The following is a 21,903-nucleotide window of genomic DNA, read 5'->3' on the forward strand; positions in this document are numbered from 1 at the left end:
CCACAAACAGAGATGCTGTTTCTTCAGATAATCTACTTCTAGATAGGTAAATGGATGTTGCTGTCATAGGCACGGCTGGATAATCCATTACCTTCACACTGCCACCCTTCACATTTGAAGCTCTTAAAAGAAAAGAAAAAAAAGAAAAAGAAAAAACCCACATGCCAACCCTACCTGACTACTGTTAACACTGGGGGAGAATTCTCCTTTTCCCTACTGCAAGACTTATGCAATAATATTTTACACAGTGTATGTAGAGACATTTCTTCTCATGAAAAAGAGATCCTGGTCTTGTAGTGTGCAGCTTTCCCAAGACACCACTTGTCATTAAGTGCATCCCAGTGGGCCCTAACTGCCCTCCCATTTAAGCCTCTGGGATGTGAATCCTAGTCTCAAATACTGTTAGTCCCGAAGCAAGTGCTGAGAGAAGTTCTGAGCAATTCCTAATGGTATTACAATCACACAGACTTCCTCGTCTGTGCTTTGTTGCGTGACCCCCTGCCAATCGTCCGCCGACTGTGCAGTTCTCAACGAAAAATACAATTATCCCAGCATCTGCTGAAGCTAAGCAACAAACCCACTTTTAGCTTTGTGGTGATAAATTGTCCCATCCCATCCCCCTCAATGAGACTAAGAATTATTTCTGTAGCAATAAGCTTCATATGATTTCACCCTAAGTGGTCATAAAGAAAAGCAGAGAAAAAATTCTGCAACTATGACTTGAGACTCTGCATAAGCCATTGTGATAACTGATACACCACTGTCAGATCTGTGCAGCCAAACAGTGCCTTCTTCCTATTATTTGGCCATGCTTTAAAAAATGCATTCGATCAGCTATGACATTTCATTTTTTAAAAAGATGCTATCAACTGACCATCAGAAGCATTCTGTTACAAAAGACTACTAAAACTGCATGGTAGTAGTTAAAGATATCTAGAATATTCCTCTGAAATGTCAAGTATTTCTTTTCATACTAGGTATTTATGTACCTTGACATTATCAGTTCTTCTGAAAATTGGAGAAATACATCCGAAACTATCTTGTTGTATGATTCCAAAAAGGCAAGGTGCATATTTCTTCCTCCTTGCCTCTCAAAAGAGAATATAGCCTTTTCTACAACATCCAGTGATGCAAACTGGTGCAATACAGATCCTCAGTTAGGACACACACATCTTAAAATAAAAATACCTGCAAGTATATTTCAGATCTAAGATACTCAATTATATTGTGTATTTAATTTCTTTTCAAAGTGAACCAACTTCCATGCTATATTGTTTCACCTGTTCTACTGAAATTCTTAAGCCATACGAAGATAATAAAATACGTTTATATATAGAGGTCTCATTCAGTAATTTATTACTATCAGTTTAACAGCTTCTTAGGAGAGAAGCAACTTCTTCCCTGGCATACATGTGCACAATTGGTCAACCAATACTACAATACGCACATTACAACACTGGAACACTGTTGGTGTTATTTAACCTACTGCACTGTAAATGAAGTTTCATCACATCCAATAACACCAAGTTTTCCTACACTTGAACGTTCACTGAACAACTGAATTGGGGGAGAAACATGATAAAGAGAGATTGTATTTTTTAACATATCTGTACTGGCAATCATTATCCCACACCAAAAACTCTAACATCAGATATCTTTTGGGAACGAAGGGGGGGAAGAACTTGAAGATTTCCCCTGCATTTCAGTCTAGAAATTGTTTTTGCGATCAAAATGACACTTTGCGGCTGCCTGCTTCATAATTTAAACTTCAGAGGAAAAAGGGAAAGTAAAGACATCTAAGTTGCAGCTGAATTTAATATGAGTACATAAGTTATACTAGAACAAACTTACAAATTCATGTTTCTATACATCAATGCTGTGACTGCTCAGGATTGATATTCATAGTCCTGTATATTTCTTTGAGAAACAGCAAGGCAGTGTCTTCAGATCCCCTATGAAGAATTTAAAGAAAAACAAAACAAAAAAAGTGTTATTTTGGTATGGTCCACGTTCTAATTCTTGTAAGCCACACTTCATCCCATTCCAGCTCTCTAAAAAGTTTGCACAACCTATTGCCCTATTCCTCATTTTTCAGGAACGTGGCCTTACCACTACCAACTTCTTTTGAGCTACAATTCTTCATCAGTTTTGGATTATTTCTGCTATCAGACCTAGCCTATGCATTTACCTTTTTCTACTGCATTTTTCCCCCACTTTGTCCTCCCTAACTCACTATGGCTGCAACTTGAAATCCCCTTCTCTATCCACTTCTTTGATGTTACTCATTTGGCTTAAATCTCCTCAAATAGTCTATCACTTTTTGTCTGCGATGGGCTCCTGAATGTATTCCACCAGGAATACATTCTACTTGTCAAGGCCTTCTTCCTCTACTTGCTCCACTGCATCTATCAGCGCAGTGTCAAAACTTGGCCTTGCCTGTCCTATCAACAATATTCTAATTCTTCTCTCCTAACTGGCTGGCACTTCCTTGTAAATAGACTATATTAAATATCCATATTCTCCCTCTCTTCCTTACCACTAAAAAGTAAGGAAGTTCCTAAATAATTTAAAGATGAATATAATTCAAGTGCCATGTTTCCAAGTTGGTGTTTTCTCTCCCCTTTTCAAAATTAAAGCTTCAGGCTATCTCAATTTAAATTTAACACGGACAGACGTAATTTTCTTATTTGCCTATAAAGTGTTATTTAAACACAAATAAACAATACCAATATAAAAGAGTAACAACCACTGTAAAAAATAACAAAGTTAAACAGGCAAATTTTAACCAAGTTCCAAAGCTGCAGGGGTTGTTAGATAAGGGTAGCTTCCTGTGCTTTTTAAAAGAGATGACACAGGGAGACAGTAAAGGAGACTTAGATGTGGTCGTCCAAATGTGAGGAACATCATTTACAGAGCACCAGGACAGATTTAAATATGCAAGCTAAGGGACTACAGATATTTTCCACAATCGAGCATAGAGGTATTAACCACATTTCTTGACGATCTCCACTATTAAATGGACAAGCAAACAAGCAAGCAGAAGGATCAACATGGAAGCTCCATTCTCTCTAACATACAGATCATTTCATTTTAGGCTTTCCCCACCACCCCCCTCCAAAAAAAACCAAAACCAAAACAAAAAAACCCCAACCCTCTCATATTTGGGTCATTAACCATCGTGCTTATCTTCCTTACTTGAATGACAAAAAAAGCTACGGGTAGCAAGTTTTTAAAAACCTGGCAATGATCGGCTGCCGCCTTGTGGAAAAGAGCTCCCTGTTCCTTCAATTCTACCCACGAAACGGCACTGCCACCACTGGGTCACCAACTGCTCGGGGAGCCCTGCAAGAGCACAGTGCTCAACAGTGCTGGAACACATCAGCACTGCAGCCTTCATAATCCCTTCTCCAGCAGCTACTGATCTTTAACAATACAAGTGATATTGACTTTAATAAGATCCTTCGGGTAATGCTTTCAATTCCATATTTTAACCTCTGGAAAAATGCCTGCTTCTAAAAATTATTAGCTATTGAAAATCAAAACCTTCAAAAATAGTGTAGAGCGCCGCTTGTCCAGCACCTGCTAACTCAGAACAAGAGACTAGTATTTTGCTTACTGGAAGAGAAAAACAGTCACTCCCCCCGCAAACAGCATTTTGCACAGCTTAGCAACTGACATCCCAGCTTGTCTTTTACAGATAAAGGTGTGCCGTTGTGCTGCCAAATACAGTTTACACATCCTTCGCTCTATCATTCCACATCTTGTGTATTTTCATGTGTGCTTAATTTTATGACAGTAATAAAACACATACAATGACATACCAAAAAAAGAGAGCAACTCATAAGGGCAAATACAATAGGTCAATAGTTACTGCTATTCCTATAAATGGAAATATATCTTTCTCCGTTGGAAACATGTAAGCACTTAAAAAAAAAAAAAAGTAAATCCAAATCCAGATAAGGCAATGGCATACTGCAACTCTGACTCCATGATGACACCAAACTCTGCTTCTTGTTCTACAAATTGTTCTGTATATGAGCAACCACTGTACACAAGTGGTAAATCATAACCATCCAAATTTACAGGAAGATCCACTGTGCCTTTTTTCTTCCTTTTATTTGTTAATCTTTGATAGCAGAGCATCAATACCCAGCAATTTCATTCCAACATGAAGAGGTAATAAAGTTTTACTACATATTGTAGTCTAATACAATTCCTTCATGAATAGTTTTATTTCAAAAACTAGTTGTCAAAATGCTCCTAGAGCTCTCTTTGTTCTGAAAACAATTGTAGCTAAAGGTGTGTGTTTTGAGCGTCAAAGTTCAAGAGACCAGTATGCAATGTCTTTAGTGCAAACAGGACAATAGGTTTACTTTGTGCTAACACAGAATTTTATTTTGAAATGAGATTAGCTAATAGTGACATCTAGGTGTGACACCTTGAGACTGACATTCATGGACAGTCATATATACCGTTTTCCTTAATGCTTGAATCGTCTCAATTACGTAACACTTGAGCATCCAGAGTATAACAAGTTTATTGTTACAGTATGCCTGTGTGGAAAGGCAACATCTTTCCAAACAAGAGGCCATTTCAGAATTAAGTGATGAGGACATCGTATCCAACTTGACAGTCATCTTTTGCAAACATTTCAAAGATTAGAAAGACCCAGAAAACTCAGGTGTCCTAAGTCATATGCATACACATTGACCACTGGAACAACTCCTATTCTGGTAGCTTTATAATTGGTCCTTTTGCAATGTTTAACTTAAATCAGCAGTCGCCTGAAAAACAGACCTGTGTATATAAACCCAGTTATTTTTGTCAAAACGTACTTGAAGTGAAACACTAGGGCATGATTTTTGACAGAGATCACCTGACTTTTCATTATAAAACACTTAAGACAGGAAACATGATTCTAGCTATTATCATACTGGTCACAGGTAAGTAACAGACAATAGGAGTAAGATAAATGGTAGGCATGTCATTACCAACATTTAAAGACACACAGTTATATCAGAAAAGCAGTATTTATAGAATCACAAATATTTCTTCTTACCAGTAGCACAAATGACTCTGTAAAGCAAAAAGGTATTCATTGAAGCTTTCTATGGGTTTTTCTTGTAGAACATAATCAATACGACGTCCTCCATTTAGCATTCCAACCTTCACTAAAAAATCTTCATCTTTTGGAGGGTCTGGACTTTCCGTGATCTTTTCAGCTAAAATTAAAGAGTTTAAGATTTAAACTATTTTCAAGCAAAGCTTGCTTGAGTATAATCAAGATACATCACCCATTTTCCCTGCTACAATTTCCAAGTGCTTGCAATAAGACAATAACAACAGCCTCAATTGACTAGCACGCCACTGCATAATTCAGAAAGGTTACTGGAACTATAGGCTTATTTCTTTCACAACAGTTTAAACAGAGTTTGTTTGAAGAATAGCTCACATAAAGTAGTAGCTGAGCAATTTTAAAAACAAACCCCACCATTTGTACGTAGACAGATCCAGTCATTCCACAAGCAAATAACCTGAAATAATGTATTTTTACATCCCCCTTGCATAGAGTCAATCACTGTCCTCAATTTAAACCAGGAGGAATGTTTTGTCTTTGTAAGTATACACAAAGCCAGCATTACTAAACACCAACAGATAATTCACAACTGGGAAGCCTGCCTTTGGTATCATTAGGGGTAATATTTATATCTGACTTAAGTTTATTTTCCTCAGCAGCATTTTTTTCTGTTAAAGCACATACTGCAATGCTTCTTAGCTCATCCCAAAAACTCAGCAGAGCACTACTGAAGAGAATAAATCTCACAAATAAATATTTATTTGTACTAATTTGCCCTGAGAGGAAAGAAAACACAACTGTTTTAGAAACCTGCCCTTCTAACCGAAAGTTGAAAGGTTATACAAACACAAGCCTAAAATATCCTTCAATAAAAGTTAACTTTTCCGTTCCTAAAAGACAAAAAAATGCAGGAGTAGATCCTACACTTAATACCCCAAATCCACAGAGGCCTCCTTAATAGGGTCAGGAAAATCAACAGCACACAGTTACTAGGATGCTCAAGTTTCTACTAATTTGAGATCGATAAGTTATAAGAAAACCAACAATGTGTCCACATACCTTCTACCACTTGCTTTTCTTCTTCCTCTTTAATTTGGTTAGCTACTTTCTCCAGTTCCGCTTGTAGCTGAGTTGAAGATGTATGAGCACGTGCAAATTCATTAAGGGTCTGCCATGCGCTCTTCAAAGAGCTAATAAAACCCTGTTTCAGGTCAGATCCCATACGAGAGAGAGAGTCTTTCAACTCTATAAATAAATAAATAAATAAATCACCATAGTAGAAGGATTTAAAATTATAAACTAAGACTGGAACGATTAAACCCTGTTCAAAGAACATCCCAATATTAGGAGAAACAGGCCTGCTACATCATGAACATGTTTCCTGCTTCTATATTCCATTTAAAAAGATTAGGTGAAATGTAATTAATACACAATTAATTTCTCATTTTATGGGTCAATGAATTAACACCTACTAGCACAGAAAACAGTCCAACAGCCTGTTGAAGAAAAAGAAAAGTTTTCTTTTTACCTAAATGAAGTCTTTTTCTGCCTTTATGATGTGGAATAAGAACTGGTTTTAAATCCATGTCTTCAATGATCATTGGTTCTAACCTGTAAGCTACTGGATCAAGCTGTTAAGAAACAACACATAGACATTTAGTTATCTTAGAAATTATTCCAATTCTCACATTTCAGTGAAAAAAAAAAAATCCCTATTTATGATTAATAGAGAACTATTTTTTAATTCTGTTCTACTTCAGTTTACAGAAACTCAGTTCATGGCCATTTAGTTTAATCATAAGATTAAGCAGGTTCATTAACTAATTAGGTCTTGCTCTCCTACAGACAGAGATTCTAAGAGAGGAAACACAACAGTAAAAGAGCAGCAAAATTTTCTTGCACTCTGATGTTCTCTACCAACACGTCACTGTTTAATTGTTAAGCGAGATGGGACAGAAGAGGACAAATGTATGCACTGCAAAACCTCTAAGGATTTCTAAATTTCCCAGAATCTAAACTGGAAAGTCAGAAAAGTCCTGTAAACGGCACAGATACAAACATTTTATAAAAATCTACAAGAGTGGCTTGAAATTAATGAAGAAAAAAGAAAAAAAAAAGTTCTTTAAGCTCTGAAAATGAACAGGGAAAATATTATCAAGCCAACCCATGCCTAGAATGCTAGGTATGGAACCTACAGCCAGCTCTACTTCACTTTTGCAGTAAAAGACCACAAATATTTGGAATATATATTTCACTTGGGTCATTTTTTTTAAAAGGGTGTTTTGGGAAATGTGTGTAGGGGAACAGGAGGTGTAATGCTCAGAGGCTAAAACTTAGTATTCCTCATTGTTGTCATCTGCATCAACTAAAATCAAATCTTGAAAGTACTGCTTACTCACGGGATGATAGATATTGAAGAATCCCTTGCAAGTAGGAAGTCTGTAGTTTTCATCAATCTTCTCCACGCCTCTCACAGTAAGGAACACACCAATAGGAGAACCGAGAGCAAAGAAAATATCTGGTTCAAAGTCCAAGGCACTGTAAACCACAGAAACCTACCAGACAGAAATCAGATACATAATCTCTCAGAACTGCCAGCTAGTTAATATAATGCTTAACTAGGAAGGAAAAACAAGTTGTGTATTAAATCAACCACATGTTCACAGTATGTCAGCTTCAGCTGCATTGCCCTCTTCCATACTAATACTATAGTACTAGTACATTTTAATACTATAATATTGAAATGTTTTTCTTAAAAAAAAGTTCAGAAGTACAAAAAATAAAAAAATAGATTTAAAACAGGAAGTCTTCAAGGTTTGGTTTTTAAGTTAAGTTTGAGGTAAAACTTAAACATAACAGCATAAATGGACCAATTTGGGCTACCATGTTAAATGTAAAGCCACAGAACCATTCAATATTATGTCATTCATACAGTTCTGCTTCTGGAACACACCATGTTTACAGCTCACTCACTGCTGAAAGAAAAAAGGGATTGTAGCGACATCCTTGTTATAGTAAGTTTTGCTTTTCAGTAATCTAACCCACCCTCCCAGCCTTCCCTCCCGCCAAAGGGTAAAGTTCTACATAAACATAACTTTTGTACAACAATCAAGGGAAGTAGCACAAAGTCATCAACATTAAAAAAACAAAACCAAGCAAAAGGACAGCATTGTTCCAAATGAATCATTTCAATCTATGTAGTCTCACCTGGCCAGTTCCAACTTCAAAATACTCATAGTCAATGTTCACAGAAGAAACGGATGCACCAACTGGAAGCTTCCTCTTTGAGTGCAGCTGACCAGACTCTGAAGGGGAGACAGAACTAACTGTCTCTTTTGCTTTCTGGGCATCTTCTTGAGTTTGGAGTGTGGCAGCCAGCACTGCTTTCTTTTCTGCTACTGCTTTCTTTTGTTCCTTTTGAGACAAGTTTCAAAACCAGGGAAAAAAAGTTCATTTCACAGTTGACAAAATTCCTTTCATACGTCTGTGATGTTAACAAGTGTGCTAAAGAATAGAAGTTACTCCACAGCAAGGAAGTCAGTTACATTTGTTTAACAACTTCTTATTTCATTCCTGAAAAATGTACTTACCTGCTTGGCTGCTCTATCTTTTACAAAATTAGCTATTTTCTTTCTTGGTCCAAGAGGTATCCCCATTTCCTTCAGGTCATCGACTGTACACATCAGCTAAAAAAAACCCCACACACATCAAAGCATACTTCATAACTTTTCTAGTAACATATATCATTTCTTATTCACCATGACTTATGAATTAGAGAAGACATTTTACGAGGCTACAGAAATTAGGAAAAAATTAAAGAGACATGATACAAAGTGCCCCAAATTAATTGGGAAAAAAAACCTCAAGAAAAAACGAGTCACATAACATTTAGTCTTAGACATTAATTATCTTACCCCTTTGCAATGCTTTCATGCCTCATGGTACACTAAACTCATTTAAAAAACCAAACCAAAACGAAACACAAAAAAACCAAACATAAACCTCCATACCCTGGCAATCCTCATAAGTCAAATGAACATTATTTTACCAGAGACTCCATGTCAATTCGCTCCTTTTCAAATGTGCTTGCATACTCTGACAAACTAAGCATTTCCAGAGTCTTCTGCAAAGTAGGAACATCATCATCTACTTCAGGCTCACAAAAGTCATCACCAGAAGTAGTAATTGAGGAGCCCAAGGAACTGGTATCTTCAGTCGTCTTAAAAAAAGACAAAAAAAACAAACAAAAAAAACCACCAGCACAGAAACAGAATCACATCATCTAACAGTGAAAAGCCAATATGCAGCAAGTAAATACAAGTTTAATTACTTTCTCTTAAAAACATTATTATATAAGCTTTGTAAATTTATGCCCATTTTTAGTAAAGCAGGATACAGATTTTCCACTAATAATAGATCAGCAAAATATGTATTTAAAAATTACTAAGAGAGGCAAAAGGTTTCTTGAGCTTTCCAACACTCAGAAATATTTCCTTTTAATCATCAAACAACTGGTCTCTGTTTCTAGCCTGAACACAGGTAGATTCTTTCCCTCTTACGCATCTCTCCCACCATTCAGATACTGTTAAGACCAAGTCACGTGTCCACAAGGGTCAAAGCTGATGTTCATGATCAAATCCCTTTACTGGCCTACTTGGAATTTGAGAAAGATGCAAATAGCTTGTCCTGAGAATTGACAATATTTACAAAACTGCACATTTCCATTAACATGTTAAAAAGTACTATCAGAACCCACAACTGTGTTTCAGCTAATAAATTCTGAAAACTTAAGAAAAAGTTGCTGAAAGTATCAGATCCATTTTCCTGGGAAGACTAACATGCAAGTTACCTGTTTATCATGAACAGCCACGTCTTTTACAGTCCCATTAACACCAGAGAACGGTCCAGTATTTACTGATGAAGCCAAGTCCTTCTGGTTAGACAATATGTCAAATAGAATTAAGGAACCTGGAAACAGGAATTAAAGTCACCTTGGGAAAAATGTCATATTTTCCTGTCCCTAAATCCTAAGCAAGATTCATATGCAATAGTAATAGCAACTTATAGATTGATCAAAAAAGATGGCTGAATTAAAACTAAAATACCCACATATTAACTTGAACACAATCATTCTCAGCAAAAAGCAAACCTATTTTTTTTCCCCCCATTCGCGCGAAATAGCTTTATATAGTTGCCATGATTAAACTGTCTTTCCTTAACCGTCTTAGACTGCTTGCCAAACTGGAGGAAAAGTACCAGCCCCAACCAGTATGTCATATGTCTTTGTAACACTCTATGTTCCAAAAAATTATCTTACTTTTAATAAGTGGGGGTTCTGAGACACAGAAGTTATCCACCTAACAAGACACCAGATAACCTGTCAACTTTTAAACACAAATTAGACACTAAGTCTTCATGAAGAAAACTAAGGGGGTGGGAGGGCAAAGGGGGAAATGCATGCATCCATGAACCTTCTCTCAAAGCTTTATAAACTTAGCTATTGAGAGCTGTTTGACTTTTAGTCAGCAGTATTCTGAAAGACAGCCATGCCTATCAAGTAATTTTAGCCTTATGCTTAATGAAGGTTCCATTTCCCTTAGCGCAGAAATGCTGGTTTTATCCCAAATCAATACCTTAGATAATTACCTAAACTGTGCCCAGCCACAGAGACTCCTCCTTTGAAGTCTGGGTTGCGACTCATGAAAAGAGCATACAAACGATTCATTTCCATCCCCACTTTATCCACAATCGTCTGACAGTAGGTGGGGCTGTTGTAGAACAGTATGTCAAGGAGTGTTTCATTGGTGAAGTGGCGCAGGCGTCCAATGCTTGGCAAAGTGATTTTTTTTATGTTCCTAGTAACACAAAATCATTAGAAGCATGAATGCCTTTACAGAAATGCTGATAAGAACTTGTTAACTTTTGAAATGACAGGTAGTAGAACTGCAGTGTAAATACTACAGATATGGTCTCTACAGACATTAAAAAAAACCAGAGAGCCTTCTGGCCTTGCAGATTTATACATTAGTGCTATCTGCTGATTGTACATAATTGAGAAAGATACGGCTCCCTTTTTTCTCTCCAGGCTGAAGGGATGTCTGAAATAATCTCTTCGCTGTTCCAACACCGCTCTCATATTAACAGGGAAGTTTTGTGAGCAGATTGGTAGAAGTGGAAGACAAAAAGAACTTGCATATAAGAACTGAAGGTGAAACTGAAGTAACAGGCAACATAATGCTCTCTTTTTGGAGAAAAAGCTTGGCATCACCATCTGCCTGCCTGGAGTTAAGACAGCTGCAGTGGAATTGCTAGAGAACTGAGACTGCCTTAGTTAGCATTGCCTGGTTTGATTAACAGGCAATCAGTGCCTGTTCTGATCAATTCTTTATCAATGAAGAATGAGGATCTTCATTCCTCATGATAATGGAGCGTTCAAATGAGAATAAAAGACTAAGACTCTAGGAAAGCAGTATAACTTGACTGAGCTAGAACAGTCTGGAGAACACCAGCATGCGCTCTAAGTGGTACAGGTTGCTACCCTTGCAATTTCTACTTCCCCATCTTTGAGCAAGAGAAAACAGCTTGAAATGTCAAGCGACAGCAAAGGGATAGGCACCAAGAACTGATTTTAAAATAGACTTTAAAATGCTGTAACTCTCCTACCCAAATATAGATACTTTGTTTCAAATAAAAAAAAAAAAAAAAATATCAGCTTACCTGCCTAATCATAATTCAGGTACTACTCTAGGACTGAACAGAGGGCTCAATGCCTTCTTCAGAAAGAGGACACTGACATCTCCTAGGGTCAGACTCAATGAGACTGCAGGAAGGTACAGGAGAGAAAACTCTCCACTCTAAATTGCACATACCTGTTGCTGGACAATACATCCCCATGCTCACCACCTCATACTTACGATCACTATCTCTACACACTCACTCATCACCATGTATCAACGCATTAGCCACTTTCATGAAAATGCAGTATTGAAAAAATGTGTGTGCGTATACATATCCTGTCACCCAGTGTCATGAAAATAAACAAGAGAAAATATTCCACATGCCTTTCCAGCTTTCCCTATACTCCTCATCAAAATGTTAATTTAAAAAAAAAATAGTGATTCTCTTTTGTAACCTAGTCATACATTTATTCATCTAGCCTAAAGAGCATATTAACTTCTTTTTATCCACTTTACGAAAACTGTTAAGATGCAGCTTGTATGAAGTTCACAACATTGAACAGTACACTCACCTGTCTACACCTGTTGCATCTCCATGCAGAGAGCTATGCCAGTGAACTGGGAGGAATTCCACCCTGCTTATTTTACGTTCCTCTAAGGATTTCTTAAAGTGAGTCTGCAACAACTTCAGAGAAACAGTCCTAAAATCATCAACTGTAAAGAAGAGGAGTAATGAAAATCTGATAGTAGCAGTACTCAAGTAACACACAATTACAAATATTCTTTTCTTTTTTCCCACTCTCCAATTTCAGACATAGTCAAAATACAAATGAAGGAAACTGAACTGGAAAAATCTTTGCAAGTATTAGTCCTCTAACCATAAGAAAATATATTTTTTTTAAAAGTGGATTTTCTAGCAAGCTTCTATTTATCTCACAATGAATACATTTTTACTCCATGACCAGACATGGCCTTCTTAATTCACTCAGTTGTGCTGGAGTGTATTTAAAAAAAAAAAAACAAACAAAAAAAAAAAAAAGAACAAAAAAGCAAACAAAAAAACCACCCCACACAAACACCACCACACACACAAACCACACAAAGCAAACACATATACTCACACCCAAAAAAACCCCACACCCCACACACCCCAAAAGCCAAACCACTCTGCAAGTCTAATATTGAGGACTAATAGTAACAGTTAAAGCTGTAAGTCTGACAAAACACAGGTTCTGCTTTTGGAACATTATCAGGAAAAAATCCTACCAGAAATTGAGCTTCTTAACATTGGAGACTTTTTCTTTTTAAAGACATACTTACCTGATATGAGATATAGAGACCCACATTTAAACAGTTAATACAACTGCTCATTAAACAAGCAAAAACTTACCAAATTCAACAATGCTTCTAAATCTCAAGTCGCATACAGGACCTATGCCATGAACCATAAATACTAGATGGTCAATTTGGGACATTTCTCCTGTAGAAAAAGAAAATAAAAAATTCAGAGTACCAATGTGTACTGCAGTGGTGAAGTTTTGAGTCAAGCAATGTTAAGATATACTTGCTTTATAAAGCCTATTACATAACATGGTTCAGAATATAACACAGCCCACAGGACTCCTTTGATTAAAAAAACCAAAACCAGATAACCTCTTTCAAGCAGCTTACACGAAGGACCAACTTTAATCTTCAGACTCCAGGCACTAATAGTGCATTGCCACTCCACCCACTATTGTCCAACTTTTGCACAGAACCAAACTGAGCTGACTGCTCAAGCTGCAGACTCACGTACAGTAATCACATACCATCAGGAATTTCATCATGGTCATCATCAATTCCACGTTTTACCACCCTCGGTCTTGCCTGACCATCTTGAGTGGTGCCCCATTCATCTGGTGCGGCAGAAGGTTGGAACTGAACTATGACCTGAAAAAAATACATTGTCCAATTATAAACACAAAAAACCTTATGATTCATATTGTTAGTCTGAAAGCATTGCATCGTTTAACACACTTGTTGTTTGATTGCTTTACCTTGCATCTGAGACAACTGTTTTCTTTATTTAGCACATATGCAAAAAAAAAAAAAAAGCCTTAGAAAACCCTAGGGCTATTCCTTGTGGCAGCGACAGCTTCACTAAAATTAGATTCCGAAATAGCACAGATAATTCTCATTAGCTTGAAAAGCAACCAGATTACTTAAACAAAAGTAACCACTCATTGAAGAAGCTGGCCTGCTCAGTGATTCTTAACAATTTTAGCTCCTCAAACAAGCATTTTTCAAGCTCCTCTTTCCTAGACCCCAGTATCCACTCTTCCTTAGCAGATTACTGTTTGTGTAAGGAAACTGAACATTACCCCTATTTACAATTACTCTATCATGAGGGGAAAAGAAAAGAAAAAAAAGAAAAAAAGAAAAAAAGAAGAAAAAAAAAAAAAGAGAGCAGTGCTTTTCAGGGAAGGACAACAACATTCAAAGTAGCCCAGAAATCCTAGGACGTGGGCAATTCAGTAGCATGGCATAAGACTTACCCTGACTCGGTATAGTCTGAACTCATATTTATGACACCAAGTGATTTAAATGCTCCTTCTCTAGGTTTTTACTGGACAGAACTTAACCAGCATTAGTAACTGCTTAAAGTAGGAGCAACTGTGATCCTTTCTGGCCCTTGGCTTATTTTATTTATTTATTAATTACTGCATCTGAGAAAGTGAACAGTTAACAGCATTGGGCAATAAGGCTGAAGTCCATGTTTTAATCACATGAGAGTGTTAGCAGAGTATTTAGAATAACTTTTAAAGTTTTATTTGCTATACTTTGTCATGGCCTAAAAATAGTTGCAGTGGAAGACTTCTCACGGCTTAGATACACAAACTAATTACCTTATAGTTAGATTAATGCTCTTCTCCATGTGAAAGGTCTTAGTTTAAATTACCTTCCATTTCATACAGACTGTCTGAGGCTAAACTAATCCAAATTGCCTCCCATTAGCTGCCAGTTATGCGTAGTCGAAATACTTACCATGCAAACACTTATTTTTCCTAGGTTTCAGAAAGCATTGTCTTTTAATCACGTGACAGCACACTGAAGCAAGCAGGAGTTCAGTGTTCTATAAACTTTATCATCTTTAATGCACACATATCCAAACCAATCAACAAATACGCTTCAAGCAAGGCTAAGACTGCATTCAATTTATGCTTCCACCCATCTGCTCATTCACCCCTAATGAATTTTGTGAGAACAACCAATCACCAAAATCTATTACCTTGGGATTATGCATAACAATTGTCTCCCCATTTGGGAATTCAAGTCGCCGATGCCATTGATTTGTAGTTACAGCCCTTTTATATTCTGCCTGAAACAGTAAACAAGTTACACAAAATCAGTATGCCTTCTCAGACAAACTATTTTTTGGCCTTGTGCAGCATCTGTAATGTTAAGGTTATAATTTACATAACTTTATTTATACAAAAGTGTCACATGAAGCACTACACAAGTTGATTTTAGGTCACAGCGGTACAGGACCTATGCATGAGCAACGTGGCCTTCTAGCCACTCCCCTTTCCAGGATTTGCTTACTTATATTCCAGAAAGTGCGTTCTGGAAATCATTTTAATGAAACGCAAAGAAGTATTTCTAAGGTCATAAATACAAAGAACGTGAAATTTATGTAAAGGTAATACTAACCTCTAGCTTATCACTAAAATCCTCAGTGTAAGGAATAAACCGGCTATCCTTGTCTCCCTTATAAAACCACATGCACCGTCTCACTTCAGAAGGCTCTTCTTCCCAGTAAACAGCTTTTCTCATTCTGTCATAGAGGTATACATCATAGCGTCCCCCATCAGTGCTCAGAACCACACTCTCAGGATCAGGCTGGACTATGGCACAAAAGTCACACTCTGTTACAATATTAACACATAAAATCTCTTTTCTCTCTCACCCCATCCCCAATCACTCCTGTGATGAATATCAAGCTATTAAGACAGATATTTATATTATGGAAGGGAAGCTTCGTAATATCCGACAACCATTGCGTAGCTCCTAAAACACTTCTATATGCTCTGTACACAACCAAAAAAGCTTTGAACAACTCCCAAATATGAATACTTATTCCAGAGCTGACAGAGTTTAACAAAAAGGCAAACCAAGACACAGGTAACTAGGAGCTCTACGTGAAAATGCGATATCCACTAGGGACGTACATCTTAACACTGACAGCATCAAGCAACAGATAATGTAAGTGAATAAATTAAGTGGCACAAAATACATTTTCGAGATATGTATTAATATTACTTATTACTGCCATATCACTCTTCCATACGCGAGTGGCATTACTCTAGTATCTTCCTTCTGTTCATCTCTGAATAAAATACAATTAAGATTTTCATAAGTTACCAGAATTATAGATTTCCTCTAGTTTTGCAGAATCCAGAATGCTGAATGGCATCCATATTTGCTTGTCCTCCACCTCCTTATAGTAGAACCAGTGAGGCTGAACCGGCTCATATTGGTTCTGCAGCAAAACAGGAGGTGCCTGGACCAGTGGACCTGCAGGCCTGGGAGCTCGGAGCTGTGACTGAGACTGTGGAAACTGAAAATACATACAGGTTCATCACCTCAATCTCACATAGTTTTTACAGAACTGATCTATACTTTGCTATAGAGAACACTCTGAGCCTTTATTTCTACCATTTTTCCCCCAAGAACATTATCTTTCATTCTAAAAATGTTATAGACAAGCTGTTCACTTTGTCATGTTTTTGAAAACTTACACCTCTTTAAATTAAGAAAGGATGTGAATTTCATTCCCACAAATACTGTTAAAAACTGTTATGGTCTAGCATCTTGACTACCTAAAACCAGTAATATTTAAAATATTCTCTTAAATTTTCAAAACTCAGGCTGAGCTTACTTCTTATGGCCACCAAATTTGACATGTAAACAAAAACGTATTCTTCTCATTATTCATTTATACATAATTACATTTTTGCACAAAGATTGCAAATTTTAACAAGTGCCAACCTCAGCAGATTTCAAACTCTAATGTAGCCTCAGTGACGCAAGAAAAAAAACTATTTTGAAAGGGACTAGAGCCTACATAAAGCTGATCTCATACAAAATACATTTGTACAAAGATCCCAGTTAGTACAACTAAAAGCAAGTGATGTCAGCAGTAACAACTGCTTTGGTCAATACATTTAAAAAAAAAAACAAACCAATGACGAATATACTGTACAAATATAAAATCAAGCCATCAGAAGTTCTGAAATTCTTTAATCTAAAACTCCGGATTGTTCAGGTTCTACTGTCTTTGCTATGTTTTTTGTCATTATATAATCTTTCTATTCTTTATTCACAACAGCAGCAATATAGCAATAGCTCAGGCAAAATAAAAACAATTTTTGTTGTTTTCAAGGAAAACTTGTCAGGTTATTACTAATCCATTTACATTATTTTAGTAATATCTTTGTGATGGTAAAAAAGAATGGAGATTAATGCTTTACATCACACAAAATCCTCAACCTGGCTTCACCAGCAAAACCCGCTTGAAAAGAGATTTTTAGCCTGTATCTTGCAAATGGCTGAATGACCTCATTTACAGCAGAGGCACAAACAATGCAGCAGCACAGCTGAAATGGCAGCAAACTCAGACAGAAAAGAGCAACAGAACTTCACAACCTGGCTTTGTTTCTGACACCAGAGGCTCATGCAGATACAGCCTCAGGGTACACTCACTTCAAAGATCAGGAAGTTTTCCTAAAGCAACAGTTCCAGGCTAGTTCAAGTGAAAAGATTTTGCTATCAGAAACGCTTCAAGATTTCTTCAGGAGTTTTTTGGGGAAAAAGAAAAATCTTCAGAAGGTAAAATATGCAATTCAAAGAGGAAAGTGACTTAAATGGTTTTGTTGTGGTACCAGGACATCAGGAATTATTCATATACCTGTGTCAATGATCCTGGAGGTGTCTGATACATCTGGACAGGTGGTACAGAGGATGGTGGGTGAGCAGGCGCGTGACTCTGTTGCAGCTGCGGCGGAGTAAGGTATGGGTTAGCTCTGCTGCTCAGGGTGGTGTGCCGATAAGGGTTATACCCCTGCTGAGATGTTCCTTGGGGAAGAGTAGACGCATTTGCAGGCGGGGGACAGCTCTGCTGAGGAGTCTGGTAAGCTGTGATTCCCACCTGTGAAGTAGGTGGTGCACTGTAAGAGGACTGTGACTTGGGAATATGCGGTGAAAAGGCATTTTGCCCATCCTGTGACCCAGACACAAGTGGAAGTGAAGTTGGAGGCCTGGAGAAGGCTGGTGCTCCAACAGGTGGTGCAACAGTTGTTAAGGGTGGCTGCCCAATACTTCCAAATGGATCACTGCTACTAGGGACTTGAGAGAAATAGTTGAAAGTCTGTGGTGGGTTGGGGTTGGCAGAAGTCTGACCCAAGAAGCTGTCCTCTTCACCAACTTCTGCAGAATCATCTGCAAAAACAAAAAGATCACTAGAGATATCGTGAGAGGTTCAAACCAGTTAGTGTATGTAGTCAAAATGTTCTGTAACATTATCAGCTATTTCCAAAACTCTGTTGGCCCCCATAAAGCTAAAAGTATTACAAAGCTTATGCATCCTTGATGATTAAACACACCATAAAATGAAACAAAAGATACAAAGTCTTCAAGAACATTTAAAATGGACCATAAAAGTCACTCAGTGTACACAGATAAAGCAACAAAAATTAAAAATCTGAAACAAGAGCCCAAAATATGACTGAAGTCAGGGCCTTCCCAAGCCAACTTGGCAAAGAACCCTGCTTCCAAGGCACTAAAATCCCTTCCAATTTCCCTTATGCCTACCAAATGCAAGAGCAACCTTGGTTCATTTCCTTTCACCATGAAAACAGTTACCAAGCATGGGACTTTATGCTCTAGTTTTTAGAATTCCAAGATCAAATTCAAAAGTAGAGCTTAAGGACATTCCCAAAGAGACCAAACCTATTGGGGTTAAGCAATCCATTCTCGCCTGCTCCTTCAGCAGTGCCCTCGCAAGGTTTCCCATTTGACTTGCAAGGTGGCCACAACTCATCACTCCAAGTCACTCGATGAGCAAGACTTACTCCGGTTGTCTCTAAAAATCCTACTCTGGCACAAGAGCTAAATCTCTGGTGCTAGAAAAATAAGTCTTCATTCTGCATAATTGCAGGAGAGGGCTTTAAAAGGTACAAGGCCATGACTGCCCTTTTGCATTGAGAAAATATATAAACCAGGTCCTGGTCAATCACAGTTTTCTGCTTTGCAGTGATCTAGGAACAAGTGGGTAGAAAAGTGGTTTGACATTATCATAGGTCTTGCAGTAAACTCAGTTAAACCTGGGATGGTCTGAGCATCACTGTCTGCTGAGGGAAGAGCACCTTGCAAGCAGCCAATGCAATCTGCAGAAGTCATAAGAGTGCTGTCATCTGCTCTGGCAATCAAATAATCCCCAGGCTGTGGGGAAGAAACCACAGAGCTATCATTGCTTCTCTGCTACGCAGTCCCCAGCCAAAGATAGAGACCAAGCATCTCTGCAGCTACAAGCAGCCAATAACAAATGTCTTTATCCGCAGCCAATATAACTGTAATATAGAGTATCAAGGGAGCACAGGGGAATCCACAGTGAAGTCTCCCTAGGAAGCTGCTGTTCTAATTAATTAATCATAAAAGAAGCAGCTGCCATGACTAAAAAGGACTATTTTAACCATCTTTTATTTAGTAGTCTTCTCAGACGGTGTCAGTTTGAGGCAAGCATCACCTACATTTATCAATTTCTGTTACTTTCACCTATAGCTTTTATTCCACTTTGATGAACAAAACCTATGTATGTGAACCATCATGTGAAGAATACTAAAACCATTTATAAGCAATGACCACTATGAAGTCAGGCCTATGGATTATCTCCCAACTACAAGCAGAACAGTCATTTATACTAAATAAAAGGTCTCAACTTCTAAACAATAAAATTCTTCTTCCTTTCATATTTCATAAATATTGTGGAATAGAGAGAAGCATACTGCATACCACACTGTCAATTCCCTGCTTTCCAAAATAACTGGTAGCAGAGCAGGCAATTCATCTCACCACGTCAGATCACGATAAACATGTAGCAATGTGCTGAAGAGTTTTCAAGGCCTTTACCAAATGCCTGTTCACAAAACACTATTCTCCAATTTCAACTAGGGTTGAGAGATTTAGTCTGACTGTATCTTTCCTTGCAAAATGAGGTTGACAAAAGTTCTGCCAAAACAAAAATTATACACAGAATCATAAAGGTTGGAAAAGACCTCTAAGATCATCATTATATTTACACACACACACACACAGAGTTTTCCAACACAGTGCATTACTTTCTACTTGGCCTTTTTCTAATTTTGCAAAAACTATGTTGGAACATAAGCTCAGACTGGCAGAAAAAGAAGCACTTCATACAAATTTAAAAATTTCTTATGAGTGCGCAGCTTTGACATACAAGGGCAGTATTCTTCCCATATACAAAATAGTCTTTCTTCAACAGTGACTGTGTGACAACCTCCTGTATATCCCTCCCTATATAACGTGGTACCTTGTCATTCACAGATTGTCACCTGACAAGCACAAGTAACATTAGTCCACTTCCTCATTGGGAACACTCCTCTCTATCTACAGTAAGTTTATTCGTTCCTTCACCCACACCTGAGCCAGAGAATGTATCTTCTATCTTCAACCTGCAAAGCACAAAACACTTATTACTCACTTTTGGAGATACAACAAATTTATGACTGCACAGAGCTTCCTAACACTGGCTGTCAGATGTCAAGCAATTCCTGAGATCAATTCTTTTTTACATTTTACACAATTTAAACTTCAAACTCAAGAGCTTGTTCCTTTCTGCTTCAAACTATGATTCAAGATACAAACTGCTCTACACAGCCAGATCCCTATGACACCTGGCTGGACAAATGGTGAGTGCAATGGACCACAGAAGTAGAACATTTAACTGGGGGCTGGGGGGGCCTTACTTGAACAGACATGGAATGTGGCACAACCTCTGGCGCTGAAATTCACTCCAGCTGCAAAACTATGAATCTTCATCCGATTAAATTTTAAGTGACATGGAGAGTATATGATTCATCACATTAATGAAATCCCATCAGATTTTCTCCCTGGCTAGCTTCAAAGTCTTCAGGCAATTGCCACATGACAGTCATCTGTGCAAAGCTACTGGCCAGACTAGCACTTAAAAATTACTTTTTTTAAAAAAATGAAAACCAATGTATATTTGCAAGAAATAATCACTATAAGGATTGCACAATGGAAGTAGTAAATATATCAGCTACCTAGATACCTCAGGTAAGTAGGAATAATATTCTAATGCTTTTATCCCTTCCACCCAAAAAAATGTAGTCAATCTAAAAAAATGTTTCAAAGCCATACTTGGCAAACATTTTATTAAATCTACAGAGATGTGCTCCACTGATTTCCAGCTATATTAATACTTATTTTAGCTAAGATACATCAGCATTGAAATCAAGTCTTGGATTTTGGAGTCAACATGTACCAATGCAGTAAAATTTAAAATATCTGATTTCTAGATGCATTTCTACTGTTTAGGGCTTTAATCTCAGACTGAACACATTTCCAGAAAAATCCATTCCTTTATCTGAAACTGTTTGAACATCAGATTTCAAGTTGCACGTGCCTGGAATATTATTAAGGCTTTAGAAGGGAAGGATATTAAAACCACGGTTAAATTAACAAGGAAATTCAAGGTGCCTGCTTAACATGCTATTTTCACTGAGGGAAAATAGAAGATAACATGGAAGTGGAGCTTAAAAAAAGTGAAAACACGAAGTACATCCCTGAACGGAAGTACTGACAACTTCTAATTGCCGAAACAAATCCGCTAATCAATGAACTGAAAACATGATAATCACCCCCTCTCCCTAGACACGGAACTAAACACCAAGTATTAAGCACAGGCAAGAAAGCGGAAGATATACATCTCAAGCAGCTTGTCTTTCCTGAAGCATTAACGCCCGACAGCTGGCAGCGACCACCACATCAGAGAGCTCTATGGAGAGAAGATTAGGGTCTAACCGACACGCAGCGGGCCCAGACGCCGACCAGGCCCGCAGCACCCCT

General features: G+C 37.7%; 1 protein-coding gene across 1 annotated transcript in view; it reads right to left on the reverse strand.

Annotated features, from left to right (window-relative positions):
- Positions 1–18,763, reverse strand: part of SEC23IP (SEC23 interacting protein) — a 20,752-nt gene extending 1,989 nt beyond the window's left edge. Inside the window, exons 1-18 of the mRNA XM_009326031.1 lie at positions 18,742–18,763; positions 17,702–18,231; positions 16,156–16,351; positions 15,445–15,638; positions 15,023–15,112; positions 13,563–13,683; positions 13,145–13,234; positions 12,327–12,468; positions 10,724–10,932; positions 9,927–10,045; positions 9,126–9,296; positions 8,668–8,763; positions 8,285–8,491; positions 7,477–7,632; positions 6,606–6,708; positions 6,137–6,322; positions 5,060–5,222; positions 1,852–1,952 (exon numbers count right to left, since the gene is read on the reverse strand). Coding sequence (XP_009324306.1) covers positions 1,871–1,952; positions 5,060–5,222; positions 6,137–6,322; positions 6,606–6,708; positions 7,477–7,632; positions 8,285–8,491; positions 8,668–8,763; positions 9,126–9,296; positions 9,927–10,045; positions 10,724–10,932; positions 12,327–12,468; positions 13,145–13,234; positions 13,563–13,683; positions 15,023–15,112; positions 15,445–15,638; positions 16,156–16,351; positions 17,702–18,231; positions 18,742–18,763 — 2,877 coding nt within the window. The 3' untranslated portion in view covers positions 1,852–1,870. The remainder of the gene's footprint in view (positions 1–1,851; positions 1,953–5,059; positions 5,223–6,136; positions 6,323–6,605; positions 6,709–7,476; positions 7,633–8,284; positions 8,492–8,667; positions 8,764–9,125; positions 9,297–9,926; positions 10,046–10,723; positions 10,933–12,326; positions 12,469–13,144; positions 13,235–13,562; positions 13,684–15,022; positions 15,113–15,444; positions 15,639–16,155; positions 16,352–17,701; positions 18,232–18,741) is intronic.
- Positions 18,764–21,903: the final 3,140 nt, after the last annotated feature.

Source organism: Pygoscelis adeliae, unplaced genomic scaffold, assembly GCF_000699105.1.
Source record: "Pygoscelis adeliae isolate BGI_AS28 unplaced genomic scaffold, ASM69910v1 Scaffold4, whole genome shotgun sequence".
NCBI classification, from domain to species: Eukaryota; Metazoa; Chordata; class Aves; order Sphenisciformes; family Spheniscidae; genus Pygoscelis; species Pygoscelis adeliae.